The sequence below is a fragment of the Bufo bufo genome, chromosome 6 (assembly GCF_905171765.1).
Source record: "Bufo bufo chromosome 6, aBufBuf1.1, whole genome shotgun sequence".
NCBI lineage: Eukaryota > Metazoa > Chordata > Amphibia > Anura > Bufonidae > Bufo > Bufo bufo.
Window position 1 is genome coordinate 265,258,235 of NC_053394.1, and position 16,157 is coordinate 265,274,391.

The 16,157-nt window shown below is 42.3% G+C and overlaps 1 protein-coding gene across 3 annotated transcripts in view; it reads left to right on the top strand.

Annotated features, from left to right (window-relative positions):
* LOC121003706 (transmembrane protein 150A-like) overlaps nucleotides 1-16,157 on the top strand; it is a 133,640-nt gene that overhangs the window by 102,352 nt on the left and 15,131 nt on the right. For all 3 annotated transcript variants that reach the window (XM_040435571.1, XM_040435572.1, XM_040435573.1), the window contains exons 5-6: nucleotides 8,148-8,275; nucleotides 14,777-14,954. In XM_040435571.1, the coding sequence (XP_040291505.1) occupies nucleotides 8,148-8,275; nucleotides 14,777-14,954 (306 nt within the window). The remainder of the gene's footprint in view (nucleotides 1-8,147; nucleotides 8,276-14,776; nucleotides 14,955-16,157) is intronic.

Here is a 16,157-nt window from a genome sequence, read left to right on the forward strand (position 1 = left end):
GCATTTTGATCATTGCATACACAAGACTTCTTGATAAGGTCTTTACAGATTATTTGTAAATCAATCTGTGCAAATAGATAATGGTGGAAAGGAGGAGCTGATTGGGAACTTAAAGTGGCCCTGAAAAAACAGCTCACCTTTTCCCTGGCTGTGACGCTCTCCGCTGAGATTGGGCAGCTCACAGCCAGGGAGAAGGAGATGCCCCTTGAGAAATATGTCCGTCTCCTTCTCCCTGTACCGATGCTACTAATTAGCATACAGGACAGCCAAATTGAACGGGGGGAACAGCGGGGTAACGGAGCAGCGCAAAAAAATAAATAAAACGCCCTGACATCCTATTAATAAAGCCCTACACTCTCGGGTAATAATATTGTGTTCACAGAGTACCACCAATTCTAAAACGTAGCCTTTATTCTATTTTTTAAAACAACCCCACAAAAACAAATAAACAAATACACAAAACAAATAATAGATACGGTAGGGACACGGTGGTCCCGAGTCCTCCAAGGTTCTGGAGGGGACTGTTCTTCAGGTAGGGTTATAGCAATCGATTTGGGACCTTTCCCTAGTCATTACCCTTTGCTCTGATAATCCCTGCCTAAAGAACGGATCCCGTATTCAGGAACCTCCTGTATGCCCTAGGATGGCCCTGAAGACCGGTGACACAGGCAAGACCTTGATGGTATGCCCAATGCTTATATATTGTGGCCTATTCTAGATACATAAAATAATAAATGCTTAGTACACACTGTTGTTAGTCTAGATATTTAAATTAATAAATGCTCAGTACACAATGTCTTTCTAATAATTTCTACAATGTTCAGATGTGCAATAGAAAATTATAACTATCATCCATTTGGGCTCCTCAGGGGACACCTAGTACAGTGTCCCAATAGGTATAGATAAAGATTTGTTATCTCACTGATGACAATGATGGATTATCATTCACAGCAAACTATTAGAACAATAAGCCATATATCTAGTCCGACTTATGGACCCTGAGACGCCCATCCACATCCATGTTAATGCATGAGGTTCACATAAGCTTCAGGGAAACATGGTGCATAAAAGATATTACACACTTAACATATCAGTGGTACTGGCGTGCCCAGAGACAAACACTCAGGATGATCCCATGGGGTAACTGATGAATATGGTTACCACACTCTTAGTGTCATCTGGCCGCATACCCAATAGTCTATGGAGAGAGAAGTCACAGTCAAGATTCAATCATCAAATACCGACCTTAAAGCCCGATGGTCAGAATTGGCTTAGGTACCCATGTTAGAGAATCTAAACTGGAGTATAGTGTACTTGCCATCCACTGGTTGATAGTTATATTTTCTATTGCACATCTGAACATTGTAGAAATTATTAGAACGACATTGTGTACTCAGCATTTATTAATTTAAATATCTAGAATAACAACCGTGTATACTGAGCATTTATTATTTTATGTATCTAGAATAGGCCACAATATATATAAGCATTGGACATACCATCAAGGTCTTGCCTGTGTCACCCGTCTTCAGGGCTATCCTAGGGCAGTGGTAGGCAAACTTTTTAGTCAACTGAGCCAAATATCAACAAAACCGCGATTTAAATTTCTTTTAAGAGCCAAATATTTTTTCACTACCCTCGTCACTTCCTGTTGTGACGCAGCACGTTCCGACGTTTGGAAGGAGGTGTGTACACCCTCGATTACTCCAGCTTCCTGTGTGATGATAATAGTGGGAGGAAATATGGGTGATATGAGATATACACGCCCTCTCCAGCTTTGCGGAACGCAAATGCGTTCCACAGGCAGGGCCGGTTCTAGGTGAAATGGGGCCCTGAGGCGAAAAACAATAAGGGCCCCCCCTCCCATGCACATTTGTCCAGTCCAAACTGAACCAGGGCGGCCGCGGCCCTGGCCCCATGGCACATTTCTCCAGCACTGCCAGTGCCAGCACATGCACAGACATCTCTCTCATGAATCTGAGATGTCTGTGCATGTGCTGGCACTGCTGGAGAAATGTGCCATGGGGCTGCCCTGGTTCTGTCACATCTCTCGCCCCCCCATGCACATTTCTCCAGCAGTGCCAGCACATGCACAGACATCTCTCTCATGTCCTAGGGCATACAGGAGGTTCCTGAATACGGGATCGCCCCTATCGGGGCGCCCATTCCGTTCTTTAGGCAGGGATTATCAGAGCAAAGGGTAAGCACTAGGGAAAGGTCCCAAATCGATTGCTATAACCCTACCTGAAGAACAGTCCCCTCCGGAACCTTGGAGAACTCAGGACCACCGTGTCCCTACCGTATCTATTATTATTTGTTTTGTGTATTTGTTTGTTTTTGTGGGGTATTTTTAAAAAATAGAATAAAGGCAAAGTTTTAGACTTGGTGGTACTCTGTGAACATGATTTATGTAAATATATACCGCCCATTATTATCTTCCCTCTGACGGGTAATTGTCTTAGCTGTGATTTCAGGTAATAATATTGTAACATCAGGACCAGTGAAAGGTCCTCTTTAAATTCCACTATGTATGCAGAAAAAATGTGCAATATGGCTTTCCTGAAATGGCGAATCCCATGGTGCTGTGAAGAAGTATCACCTACGGTTCTTCAGTGTGTTCATGAAGATTGGATTAAATGTTTAAAAGGGTTATCCTGGAATGGATAATGATGACCTATTCTCAGGATAGGTTATTATTATCCCTTCAGCAGTGGTCCAAGTCCCGGCACCTGAGGGGTTAATTGCCACGGTTCGCAGCGCGCAGTCATAGAGGCCGGGTATGTGATATGGCCGGCACCCGCAGCCTACGTTTGTATTCAGGCATAAATTATATTCATTGGTGGCGCAGTGGCCACAGTCCCTCATCTCCTACTCCTCTCTGTTCTCATTGGTGGCCAGCGGCAGCCGCACACAGTGCGAAGGGAGGGACTCCCTCCATCTCCACTGTGCCGACTGAGGATAACATGGTGCGCGCCATGTTCTCTTAGTGGTACTAGAAGATAGAAAATCCCGGTATCAAATTGATCCGGTTACAAAAGTATTGATTGGGGATTGATAATTCGATACCCGGTGCAACCCTTGTACATAGCACCTTACGCTTAACGTAGGCAGGCTTACAGGTCAGTAGTACCACCCAGGCAGGATATCCGAGATACTGAACAGGGGGCAGCTCGCCTCATGGCATCGTAATCTGTCCAGTCCACTGGGATTTCTCCCTGTAGCATCAGTGGCCAATCCACAACTGGTTGCAAATGATTAGCTTCAAATGGGGATGTCTTCTGATTTGCCCCTTTGGTGCCTATGATTGAGTCAGACACTGGGCCTAAAAAAGGATCTTAAATGCTAGTAGACCCCCTCAACAACCCCTTTGATTATATAGTATGAATTATTTTGATGCCATTTAAATGTATTCAGTTTAATGACTTTGATAAATTGATACTATACAGAAGACACGTGAGGAAAGAAGTGGGCAGCTCATGTAACCCAGTGTTGCGTAAGACATGCTTCAGTCATGGCTTACTTTAAAGTAAATCTAGCATGTGTGCAATATCTGATATACTGCCCTTGTGCATTGAAAGCCATGTCACACGTGCTGTCTGAATTAATTTATGAACACACAATGATGAGTGGTGGAATAGAGAAGTAGTAGTCTTCATAGAATGTACTGCTCTGTGCCAGTAATCCTGAAGACTTCTTCTAGAAGCCTATCTATACTTTGAGATAGTGATGTCTCATTTTACACCAAGGCACATGTAAAACTACTCTGTTTGGCACCAACATAACCCATGTCTTATTTCCATGGAACAAAAAGCAAATAGTCAAGCTCTTTTTAAGCAATGGGATATTTGAAGTCGAGAAAACCAAAATTCGTAACTTGAAGAATTAAGTCCTACCGACAGGATAGATGAAGTGTCTGGTTGGCATGGGTCCTACGTTTTCCAGTCTGAATGAAGTGCCAGCCGCATATGTCTGTTGCCGCTCCAGTCAACTGTGTGGGATTGTAGAGAAAGCTGTGTACAGCACTCAGTTATATCTAGCAGTGCCTTAAAGGGGTTTTCTGGGATTTTAATATTGATGATTATCCTCAGCCCGGCCTTCTCTTCATCCAGCTGATCAGCAGGGATCCTGAGTGTTGGACCCCCGCCCATCTGATATTGATGACCTATCCTAAAGAACAGGTACTTTTAATCCACATGCAAATGAGCAGTTAAGTGCACTGAGGCCAGGCTGAAGCCACTATGTGCACCCTTGTTCCTCCTACTTCTTCTGCCAGTCCCTCCCTCTCTTGATTCCTGGTTGCTGCAAGGTCCATCTCACCCGGCCCTGTCAATGAAGAAAGGAAGGCAGGGCCTGTCGGAGGTAAAAGGAGTAGCAGTGGTGCACAGAGTGGTTTAGGCCCGCCCTCAGTGCACTTGACTGCTCATTTACATATAGATTAAACAATAATTTTTCTCCAGAATCCAGCAATGGATCGGTAAGTGAAAGATATCATTACATTCAGCAGAGCTAGCCCTACAAGGCATTGTTCCCAATATAACAATGAATTTCCTGATGGCAGATTCTAACGAACTTGTGTAGTTTACAAGTAGTTTAATCCTATCCACACGCTGAGAACCTGGTTCCAGCATTTATATATGTGGCAGCCTGGGACACCACTGCACAAATAGAAACTATAGTAGCTGTTTAGTTTTACACCTTGAGACTCAGATCCTGAATAGTTTTAGCTTGAGTCTCTGGAAATACACTTCAACGTTTAAAAGACAGAAGTATCCAGCGAATCTTCCAGTATGCGGTGTTTACAGTAAATGTTCTGTACATTCTGTGTATCTACAAAGGAAGGCCTGTGGCGTGATGCCGCCTAGGGCATAAGGACTTATTGTTTTGGTCTTTTTGCATGTAAAATTTCTGGTGATTTTCCAAGTCTTCTGAGTTCCCTAAATATCTTTTGCTTGCTGAAACCTGTGGTGAACATGCCTATAACAAAAGAGATGTCTTTTACCCATCTCGCATGATCAAATCTTATGGTAGGGATGAAGGAAAGGCCCTTTTTAAGTAGATTAATCTCAGAGTTAGCCCCATGCACACGACCGTATTTTTGGTCCACATCCGATCCGCATTTTTTGCTGAAAAGGATGCGGACCTATTCATTTTAATGGGTCCTCCAAAAATACGGTCAGCATCTGTGTGTCCGTTCCGTAGCTCCGCAAAAAAGACAGAACATGTCCTATTCTTGTCCGTTTTGCGCACAGGGATAGGCATTGTGACAATAGATCCTCCAAAAAAAAAAAAAAATGCAACACGGACGCCAATTTTTCATTTTTTTTTGCGGACCGCAAAAAATATACGGTTGTGTGAATGCACCCGTAGGCCTCATGCACAAGACCGTTGTTGTGGTCCGCATCCGAGCCGCATTTTTTGCGGCTCGGGGGCGGACCCATGCACTTCAATGTTGCTGTCCGCATCCGTTGCTCCATTCAGTGGCCCTGCAAAAAAATATAGCATGTCCTATTCTTGTCCGTTTTGAGGACAAGGATAGGCATTTCTACAATGGGCCGCCTGTTCCATTCCGCAAATTGCGGAAGGCACACGGGCAGCTTCCGTTTTTTTTCGGATCCGCGGTTTGCGGACTGCAAAAAACGAAACCATTGTGTGCATGAGGCCTTAGTCAGTATATGGGAGGAGATTTGTAATCTGCATATCCCATTATCTCTCACTCCTCCTGTTTTGATTTTTGTTCTTTGGGTGATATGAATTTAGTGTAGGAGGATGAGATAAAAAATATATGCCACCCCTCCAACTGTTTACCATAACTTTGTGTGTTCAACGCCTGACCCCTTCTCAGGGGTCCACCTCTCCTTCTTTGTCCTTTTCCTCTCCCTTTTGTGGAATCCATGTTGGAGCCTTCAACATCTGAAGAAGAAGCTTCTACGGCATTATTTATTTTTTTGAGTTTTATTTTAGAAGGCATAGGCTCTGTTTTCTTTACACTCCCCAAAAACACAGAGGGGACCCAGCTTCATGAAATTCATTGGCATACAAACGGTAACACAAAATGAAGGAGGGGGTGACTGCGATAAGGTGATTTTTACAAGCCGGATGTAGATGGACCCATAGACATAAGCTTCTTGCCAAATGTTTTCAATGAGTTTTAAAACTTTAGGAACGTCCTCTGTAACAGGTTTTTTTCTATATATAATAAGAGCCCCTTGTGCCTAGGATAACATTCATTTTATGCACATATATTAGTCCAGAAGAACACCAACAATGTGAAACAAAACGTTCCATGGTAAGCAGATGTTGCAGTAAAACAAACTGATAGATCGATGGAATTTAATTTAATTCTATGAATAGATGTATTCCGAGTAATGTAGTAATCTCACAATGTTGCAGTGGAGTGAATAAATGTTCCAACAGGTATGATAGTGCACTAATATACATATGCAGGGCCCTACACTATATATGTCCATAGTTAAAATGCTGCTAGCAAGCACCTGCCAGGATACAGCCAGGGGAAGCCCTTCCAGATTCCCAGAATTACGCGAGACTTCACGAAGTAATAACTTCGGCTCATCTGAGCCAATACATTCTAATACTGTACAGTATTCAAAGGCTGTTTCTGTGTGACTGTGAGACAGTTTGGAAGCTGCTTCTCCTCTACTTACTGTGTGCAGAGGATGGCAGCAAACTAGATATTCAACAAGCACAGAGGAACACTGAAAAAATGGCAGATACGAAAAAGATGCATAAAAATGTTATTCCTCATATGCAGACACTGTACTATTAATTAAAGCAAAGTTTATTGAAAGTGGAATGCCACTTTAAGGAGTTTAGACCAATAGCTACTTTACTAGGAGACTTCTCTGGTGTAAGCATAACTATAGCAACTCCAGCATGGTAAATGAAGCACTCGCTGTTAAGTTTTATCTTTACTCCAAAAATCCTTGACATCCTGAAGGTTAGGGGGTCAGCAACCTGTGGCACTCTGTTGTGAAACCACAAATGAAAATACAAATCAAAGCATGCTCCATTAATTTCTGTGGGAATTCCAAGAACAGCCAAGCAAGTGTGCATGTTGGGAATTGTAGTTTCACAACAGCTAGAGTGCCAGAGGTTGCTGACCCCTAATTTACAGTATTATTTGTATTCTGATGCTTAAGGAGAACCTGTCACCACTCCTGACATGACAGTATTAGTGAATAATTGTATTCCACATTAAATGATTCTGTTGTGCCATTCCTCTATTATTCCTACAGTCTTGGGGCTCATGCAAACATATGCAATTTTTTATTTTTTTTGCAGCCTGTATGCAAAACCATTCACTTTAATGGGGGACACAAAAAAATATGAACGCAAAATTCTGTGTCCACATGGCCATTCCACAAGTAATAGAACATGTCCTATTATTGTACGCATTACGGACAAGGATGGGACCGTTCCATTAGGGGCCGGCCCTTTTTGTTCTGCAAAATATGGAATGCACACGGCTGGTATCCATGATTGGCAATTAAAAAGGTTGTGCAGGATAGGTCCTCAATATTTGATTGGTTGGGTCTGACACCCGGCACCCCTGCCTAGCGCTGCTTCCTATTCATTACAGTACCCATCGTCTACTTTGTAGCAGTGGCCTAGTGTAAATACAAATAGTCGCTCCATTCAAGTGAATGGAGCAACTACTTGTAATTACACTACACTTCGGGGATGACGGGCAGTGTAATGAAGTAGAAGTAGCATTCGCATGGGGTGTAGCCTCCTCTTCAAACGGCTAATCGGCAGGGGTGTCGGGTGTCACACCCTCGCTGATCAGATATTGATGACTTATCCTGAGATTAGGTCATCAATATAAAACCCCTGCACAACTCCTTTAATTTAAAAAAACATCTAGTAGGAGTAATAAAGAAATGCCACAACATAGAGCTATAAGAAAAAAAGTAAAGAATTGTTATTGCATTGAGAAAAAAAGTTGAACTGTACTTGGACACAAAGTTTCGTAGAACATGTGTGAAGGTAGTTTTCATCTTCACAACTGTGCCAAGAACAATTAGTTATATTTGTAATTCTGAAAATGATGCAGCTTCGGAAACCATTCCATTTTCCATATAAAACACAATTTTTCATGTCTGGTTAACCTCTGCATTCTTGCCTTGCAGTGATGCTCATCGGTCTGTTAAGATATGCCTATGTGATTGAACGTTATGGTCCCTCCTTACTAAATACTGTAGCATTTGTCTTGGGGTGGATTTGTGCTGCTGGACTCATTATGGTTGGTAGTTTTCAGGTAAGGATAATTCAATATCAGTCATAGCTAACTTATAAAAAAAAAAATATATATATATATATATATATATATATATATATATTGAATAAATAAAAATATACAGTTTGTCTATAGGAAATTATTAGAAAAAAGGACGAAACACCTGCAAAGAGACCAGATGGACATAAAAGGGCTGAGATACTGCTATGACACTAGAAATGCCACCAGATAAATTAGTGATTTGCTTTTTAATAACATTTATGCTCTTACCTGTTACATTTCTGTGTACTAATTCTGGCTGAGATTACAGAATACCTGGTGGTGTTTCTAGTGTCATAGCTGTATCTGAGCCCTTGTATGGCCATCTGGGTAGTTTGCCTGTCTTTCATCTATTTTCTATTAATTGCTTGACATATTTTAGTCAGGACATTTTGATATTTTTAATACATTTGTGACATTTACTTTGGGCTTTGGGCGTTTCTTTTTTTCTTTTTCTTTTTTCGTATTTCCTCCTATACTAACAACCGTTTTAAATAGCAATTTTATGACCGCCACACACCCAAATTAGTGTCATAAAAGAGATTGATACTGCTTGGCAGTATTTGGGATTATAATGCAAAATGAAGACTTGAAGTATGAATACAGTAATTGGTCACTGAAATTTCATAATAACATAACATTACATGACTACAGGTCTTAAAAAACAAGCTGCTTAAATCATATGGACAATATTTGAGTTAAAGGAGTTTTTACAGAACCAATACTGCATTACCTCTTGTACTGCCTTAGGGTACTTTCACACTTGCGTTAGAGGATTCCGGCAGGCAGTTCCGTCGCCGGAACTGCCTGCCGGATCCGGAAATCCGTATGCAAACGGATATCATTTGTTTCCGGATCATTCCGGCATTAATACATTTCAATGGAAATTTCAAGTGTTCCGGAATTTTGCTGCGGTATTTTCTCTGGCCAAATACCGTAAGAGGGACTGAACAGAAGACATCCTGATGCATCCTGAACGGAATGCTTTCCATTCAGAATGCATTAGGATAAAACCTGAAGCGTTTTTTTCCGGTTTTGAGCCCCTGTGACGGAACTCCATACCGGAAAACTCTAACGCTAGTGTGAAATTACCCTTCCTACATGACAGCAGTAAAGAGGAGTTTTAATGAAGCTTGCGCACTAAGCTCTAAGTTTAAAGCATGTGGGACTGATAGAGACAGCTGAGTACAGTCTTCATCAGTCCAATAGACTTTGTACTGTAGTACTCATGCTTGACCACCGATTATTCAAACTCCTCCCTGTGGTTGTGTATGCAGGAGGTACAAGGGACATAGAACCCCCATTCTCATGATGAGTGGATGTCCCAGAGCTGGCACTTATCCTATGTATAGCTGATAAATGTGGATTCTGGGAAATAATTCCATCTAATTGTAAACCCAACCCCTTAGTGACCAGCCCTTTTTTTGGCCACTTTTTCATTGTCACGTTACCAGAATCACAGCATTATATCCACTACATCGGAAGATATAGCTATTGGAAGTCGATGTTATGACCCGCTGTCCTACGTGACCAACTCCCTCTGAGGGCGATGTCTGAACAAACTACTCGTGAGAAGGACCACTCACAGAAGCTGATCAACCGGGGTACCGGGTGTCTGACCCCAACCCATCAGATACTCCTAGAGGATAGGTCCTCGTTTCCAGAAGTCTGATAACATTTTGTGCTTACACAAAGACCTGATTAGGTTTGTAGTACAAGCACTTTTAGACCAGGATTTTGTCCAGTGCATTGCATGTGGAAATGTAATGTTATAGCTGATGTACTGGGAACCCACAGGGGAAAATGTGGTTTGCGGCTTATATCCATATCATATCCCTGCACTGACTGAGTGCACTGGATACTTCAGAAGGAGTCGTTTCTGTCAGACATCAAAGCCTATGATGGCTGCACGTGTTGTGTGTTTGGTCCTCATTATACCCCGCCTGAGCTAGAAGCAGCGCCATGTGGATGTTTAGCCATAGGAGGGAAGGGAAAGTACTGTATATCTGTCAGGCTACACGCTGAGACTGCTTGTAAAAGGATGAGCCAGGAACACACACCCTTATGTGAAACTTGCAGGGGAGCTGACTTGGCTACATTACAAGAATGAGGATGAAATAATTCTCGTTAAAGGAAGGTCTGATATTTAACTTCTCCCTTCAATTAGCTTTTAGTCTGTAGAATGGAATGGATGTCTTGGTGCTGGCTTGTAAATGTTGTAGCCATTCAGTTCATTGCCCTAAATACTCAAGGGAGAGTGGCTTGTTGGTGCCCCTACTGGCACCACGGGTACAGCCCCAACCAGCTCACCCTGGGTGCCCTGTTGGATAATGCATATAAGTTGTCTTCTGTTTTCCTTCCGTAGTGTAGTAGCCTTTCTCTGGTATTGTAATACAAGTAGACACAAAAGGCATGACGTAGGATCGGATTCAGGATATTTAGTGTAAGATTTGGGTGGAGAGGTCTTCATTCATGTAAAAATATCTGGGTAATATTGCCCTGCGTCTGTCTGACTGATGGCATGTCTCTCTCTTGCTTGGGATTCTGGTATGTACATGGTAATGAATAGACCGACTGCATTTCTCAGAAACCCTAAGCATACATTTTTAACGTTCACTTCTGTTTCTTCTGGTTTATCGCAGTGTCTTCCCCCCCCCCCCCTTTTTTTTTTTTTTTTTTTTGCATGGCTGATGGATATTGATTTAAAAAAATTGTCCCCTTTAGAAGGGTTTTGTCATCTCACTATCACTAGGATATGCCATCAAAGTCAGATAGGTGCAGGTCTCAGAGGTAGGACTTACACCTATCTCCAGAACTGGCCACCAAAAGTGAAGAAGCACGCTTCAGAAGTCCCATAGAAATTAATGGAGAGCGCACCACACAAGCGCAGCCACCAATACATTCACTTGTATGGGATTGCAGGAGATGGGCTCAGCTATTTTTAGCAATCCCATAGAAATTAATGGAAAGCAGCTGCTCTCTCAATTTGGTTTTTTTTGTTTTTGTTTTTGTTTTTTTTTGTTTTTTCCTTCCATGTCACATGTAATTTAAACATGTAGTTTAGAAATCTGGATTCACAATTTACAATAGTTCATAGCCACAGCTTATCTACTCCACATGATCTTTTACCATGGTGATGGATCATGTGATGACCGGAGTGACGTCACCACAGGTCCTTGACCTGTAATGAATGCTCACCACAGGTCCTGTTCAGTAAAGGAGACAGAAGGAGATGCCGGGCATCGCGATCAAGTGGACTAAGGTGAGTTAAATTATTATTTATTTATTTTTTTAACCCCTCCAGTGCTATTTTACTATGCATTCTGTATACTATGCATTCTTCTTGCGGATGCTTGCGATTTTCACGCAACCCCATTCACTTCTATGGGGCCTGCGTTGCGTGAAAAACGCAGAATATAGAGCATGCTGCGATTTTCACGCAACGCACAAGTGATGCGTGAAAATCACCGCTCATGTGAACAGCCCCATAGAAATGAATGGGTCCGGATTCAGTGCGGGTGCAATACGTTCACCTCCCTCATCGCATCCGCGCGGAATACTCGCCCGTGTGAAAGGGGCCTAAAGCATATCTCTAAACAGGGAGTCACATAGTATTTATTTTTATTTTTTTTAATAAATACCGGTATTGACTGTTACATGGAAATTTGTAAAGCAATGGCATTAAAAAGTCACAAAATGTGCATGTCATATTTCTTCGCAAACTGCAACTTTTAGTGCTTCTTGACACTTTTCTAAAGTGGCAAGAAAAGGGGTGAAACTTAGCTGAGGGGCGGAGCCTTTGTGGCCCGCTGAATTGACTATATTTGCATAAATTATAGCTCCAGTGTATGTCAGTTAGTAGATTCTCAGTTGTCACCTTCACTATATAGACTATTGCTTTATAATGAGTTGTCACTAAAGAGTCCGTGTATGTCAAAAATTATGCATTTCTTCCCAAATAAATGGCCTACTAAAACAAGGTGTTGCAGCAAATGGGGAGTATTATAATAGCTTGTGTTTAAAGCAAAATCTCATTATATTTTCTGTAAAGTATAAGATGGCTGTAAATGTAAATCCACAGTCTAGTACTAGTAATGGCACATAAAGGATCATTATGTGCGATGTGTCCTCATCCATACAAGACTACATAAGCTCAGCATGCTGACCCGTTTCACTTCACAAAGGAAGTATTTAACTGAAGAAATAAAATGTCCGTTCCGCCTGATGTGGAAGAACTGTCAGCAAAAACTGTTTATCCAAATAGATCTGTACTTGCCTATGCTAATAAATGTGAATTTGTCAAATGGGCCCAGCCAAGTAAACAAAGGAACAGCGAGAACCAGCTGTCTCCGATTTCAGTGGTGAGCTGGGCATTGCTGAGTTAGCAGTCTTCTGACCGATACAGATGGAAAATAAGACCTGGAAAGTCAGACGTTTCGAACACTGGAAAGCGATTTATGCATTTTCTCACTTGGCACTATTAGTTATAATTACTCAGGTCCTCAGGTATAGACTGCAGTTCAGCTACTTAAATATAGGATTCACCTTCTGTCGTCTTGCTAAATTTGAGGCTGTGGAAATTCATTGTAAACTGTTCTGTGATGGCTTCCATTATAACTTGCTTTCGGCGGTGATGTGTTGATTTGGACCAAGATATACTTATTAAAGAGGCAACCTATAAAGCCACTGTGAAGCCTTTGAATAGCACCCATCTGAGGTCGACTCAGTTTTAGTTGAACTTTGATGTGCCTGAAAAAAGATCCATTTATGCTTTTTTAGATGATTCAACGAGGCATCTCCCAAGAAAGAGAGCCACCTTCCCAGCGCCACCTATTGGAAGTGGCCTCCTATGAGTCGAGGTCTGACTTTCCAACAAGCCTTGGGGTGCTTCCCCCCATCAGTACGGAGTAGGATTCTGGCTGGCTCAGTGCAATGCTTAGGCAGGGTTCTGAATCTCCTTAAAGAGACCTGTTATGTATTGAGACTTTACTGGAAGTACTCCATAGTATGGAGACTTATTGGCAGTGCTTCATGGGAGAAGTGTACTCACCCCAAAACAGCTGTGTATGGATGGATATATGGCTTTGCTATATTCCCTTGTCAAATCCTGAGGCTTGTTGGAAAGTTGGATTTTTTTACTCATAGAGGGCCACTTCCAATAGGTGGCGCTGGCGAGATTATTCTTTCACTACACCTCTTATGGGGCTGTGTAGTTCTGGTGCCTGGTTCCAGCACCGCAGCTAGTAAAAACAATTGATTGGCAAAGTGCTAGGAGTTAGACCTCCTGCTGATCTGATACTGATGACCTATCCTAAGGATAGCTTTCAATAGTAAAGTACCGGAAAACACCTTTTGAGATGAAAATTGTGATTGCACGTGAAATTCTTGAGTGCACCTTCATTGTTTTCTGCATTTTGCATTATGTAATGAATTTCTTGACATGTAGCCCACAGCCCTAATATCGACCTGTTGTTTTAAGTTGTTAACAATCAGTTCATATGTGATCATTTATGGTATATACTGGATGTTCAATATATCATAAATACAGTATTTCAGTAGGCAATATCCCTTTAAGTTTTATTTTCGGCCCTAGAAATTGGTTCAGTCTGACAATGTGGCCCCCAACCAGAAAAGGTTGTGCACCCCTGACCTAGAGGCTCCGTCTACTGACCATTTTCACCGCCCATGTAGTTCTTTTAGCCCGCCCCACTCCTCTTGATTGACGTCCGATTTGCCTGCATCTGTCTAAATCCCGCGCCTGCGCCGTGCGCTTCTGTATTCGGCGCAGGTGCAGTGAGTGAATGCTGCGCTCCTGGTGCCGGCTTCCTCACTGCGCCTGCGCCGACTACGTTACAGTAAGGAAGCCGGCACCAGGAGCACGGCATTCACTCACTGCGCCGAATACAGAAGCAGGCGCGGGATTTAGACAGATGCAGGCAAATCGGACGTCAATCAAGAGGAGCGGGGCGGGCTAAAAGAACCAATTTCTAGGGCCGAAAATAAAACTTAAAGGGATATTGCCTACTGAAATACTGTATTTATGATATATTGAACATCCAGTATATACCATAAATGTCCATTTACACTTCCAGGACTCCCATCTAATAGGAGAATACATGAAAGTTACATGTGAGCAGCCACAAGACGTAGATATGTCTTTTAACAGGTTGTGCATCCCTGCTCTAGGTGCTGAATCGACGCCCACATAGCACCTAGAGGCTCATTAGTATATTGTAAAAGTACGTTTTTTAGGTGAACGGCTGCAGACAGAAGTGAACAAAGACGACTGTTATGCACTGCTGACACTAGCACATCGCTAGTGTCAGTCAGCTACATATGGCAAAATCTGATGGTAGAAACCCTTAAAAAAAATCTAAAAAATTTATTTAGCTGATGTACACATTTAACAATGTTGCAATCTACGTAAATGTGAATTTTCAGTTTTAACCTTCTTCTGATACTATTCTTCTTCCATCTTTGCAGGTGGATCATGCCAAGGTTCTGCACTACATTGGAGCAGGAGTAGCCTTTCCAACTAGTATGTTGTTCATCTTTTTCCAGTGTATTCTGACATACCGTATGGCACACGCCCATTGGTACTGCTGGACTGGTCATCTACGCAGCCTTCTGACACTCTTTGGTCTGGTTATATTAGTGCTCAGTATCCTTTTCAGCGACCTACAAAAGGCTGTTTCTCAAGTTACATTTGTTCATTTGTACTGTGTAGTGTTAAGTGAATCGAAGTTACAGGGAACCTGTCCCCTCCAAAAACCATCCCAAGCCGCCAGCAGTACCTGAGAGTAGCAAGCAGTATTTTTCCGACGATCGTTTTCTTCCTGAAGGCAGATGAAGCAAAAGCTCAGAAAACGTTCTTTTATTCCCTGCCCGGCGTGCTTCTCTAGTCAGGCTTGAAGTCAAGGGGGCAGCGGCCTCCTTGCTTCAAGTCAGGGTAACCACACCCCCTTCCCTGCCCCTTTGCTGTGACTGACAGCCGGCTGTTCGGCAAAGGCAACCAAACTCTCGTGCATAAGCGCTGTCAGTCACAGCGAAGGGGCAGGGAAGGGGGCGTGGTTACCATGACTTGAAGCAAGGAGGCCGCTGCCCCCTTGACTTCAAGCCTGACTAGAGAAGCGCGCCGGGCAGGGAATAAAAGAACGTTTTCTGAGATTTTGCTTCATCTGCCTTCAGGAAGAAAATGATCGTTACAAACACGCTGCTGGCTACTCTCAGGTACTGCTGGCGGCTTGGGATGGTTTTTGGAGGTGACGGGTTCCCTTTAACGAAGTGGACTTCGATCCGAATTTTAGGAAAAAATTTGGTTTGTCAGGATCAGGGACGTAGATTGAGGAGGGGAGCCTGCAGGGTCACACTGGACCTCCCTTTGTCAGCACTCGGTCATCTGAAACAAATCAATCTTAGCTGCTACAACTCTTCATATCAGGCTGCCGAGACACCTTTGCATAAAATAACACCTAAGTACTCTCTACAGCTACTAGCATTCACAGGGTTAATAAATCAATCTAAGTAACGTTTCTTCTAAGGTCATGGAATCGTTAGAAGAAGGCTCTTATTAAAGTGAAGTTTTAATATTTTAAAAGGACAGTACGTACAAACAATGGGGTTATCAGAGAAAAGACAAAATAGACAGATTATATATATATATATAATATATATATATATATATATATATATATATATATATATATATATATAATTAGAAGAAAGCAGGACTGCACTCCAAGTAAAGTGAAAAATCAGTGAAGCTTTATTCACCCATAACTTTGGCAATTTAGCTACGTTTCGGCTCACAAGAGCCTTCTTCCCGCTGGATTTTCTTCAGTATATATATATATATATATATATA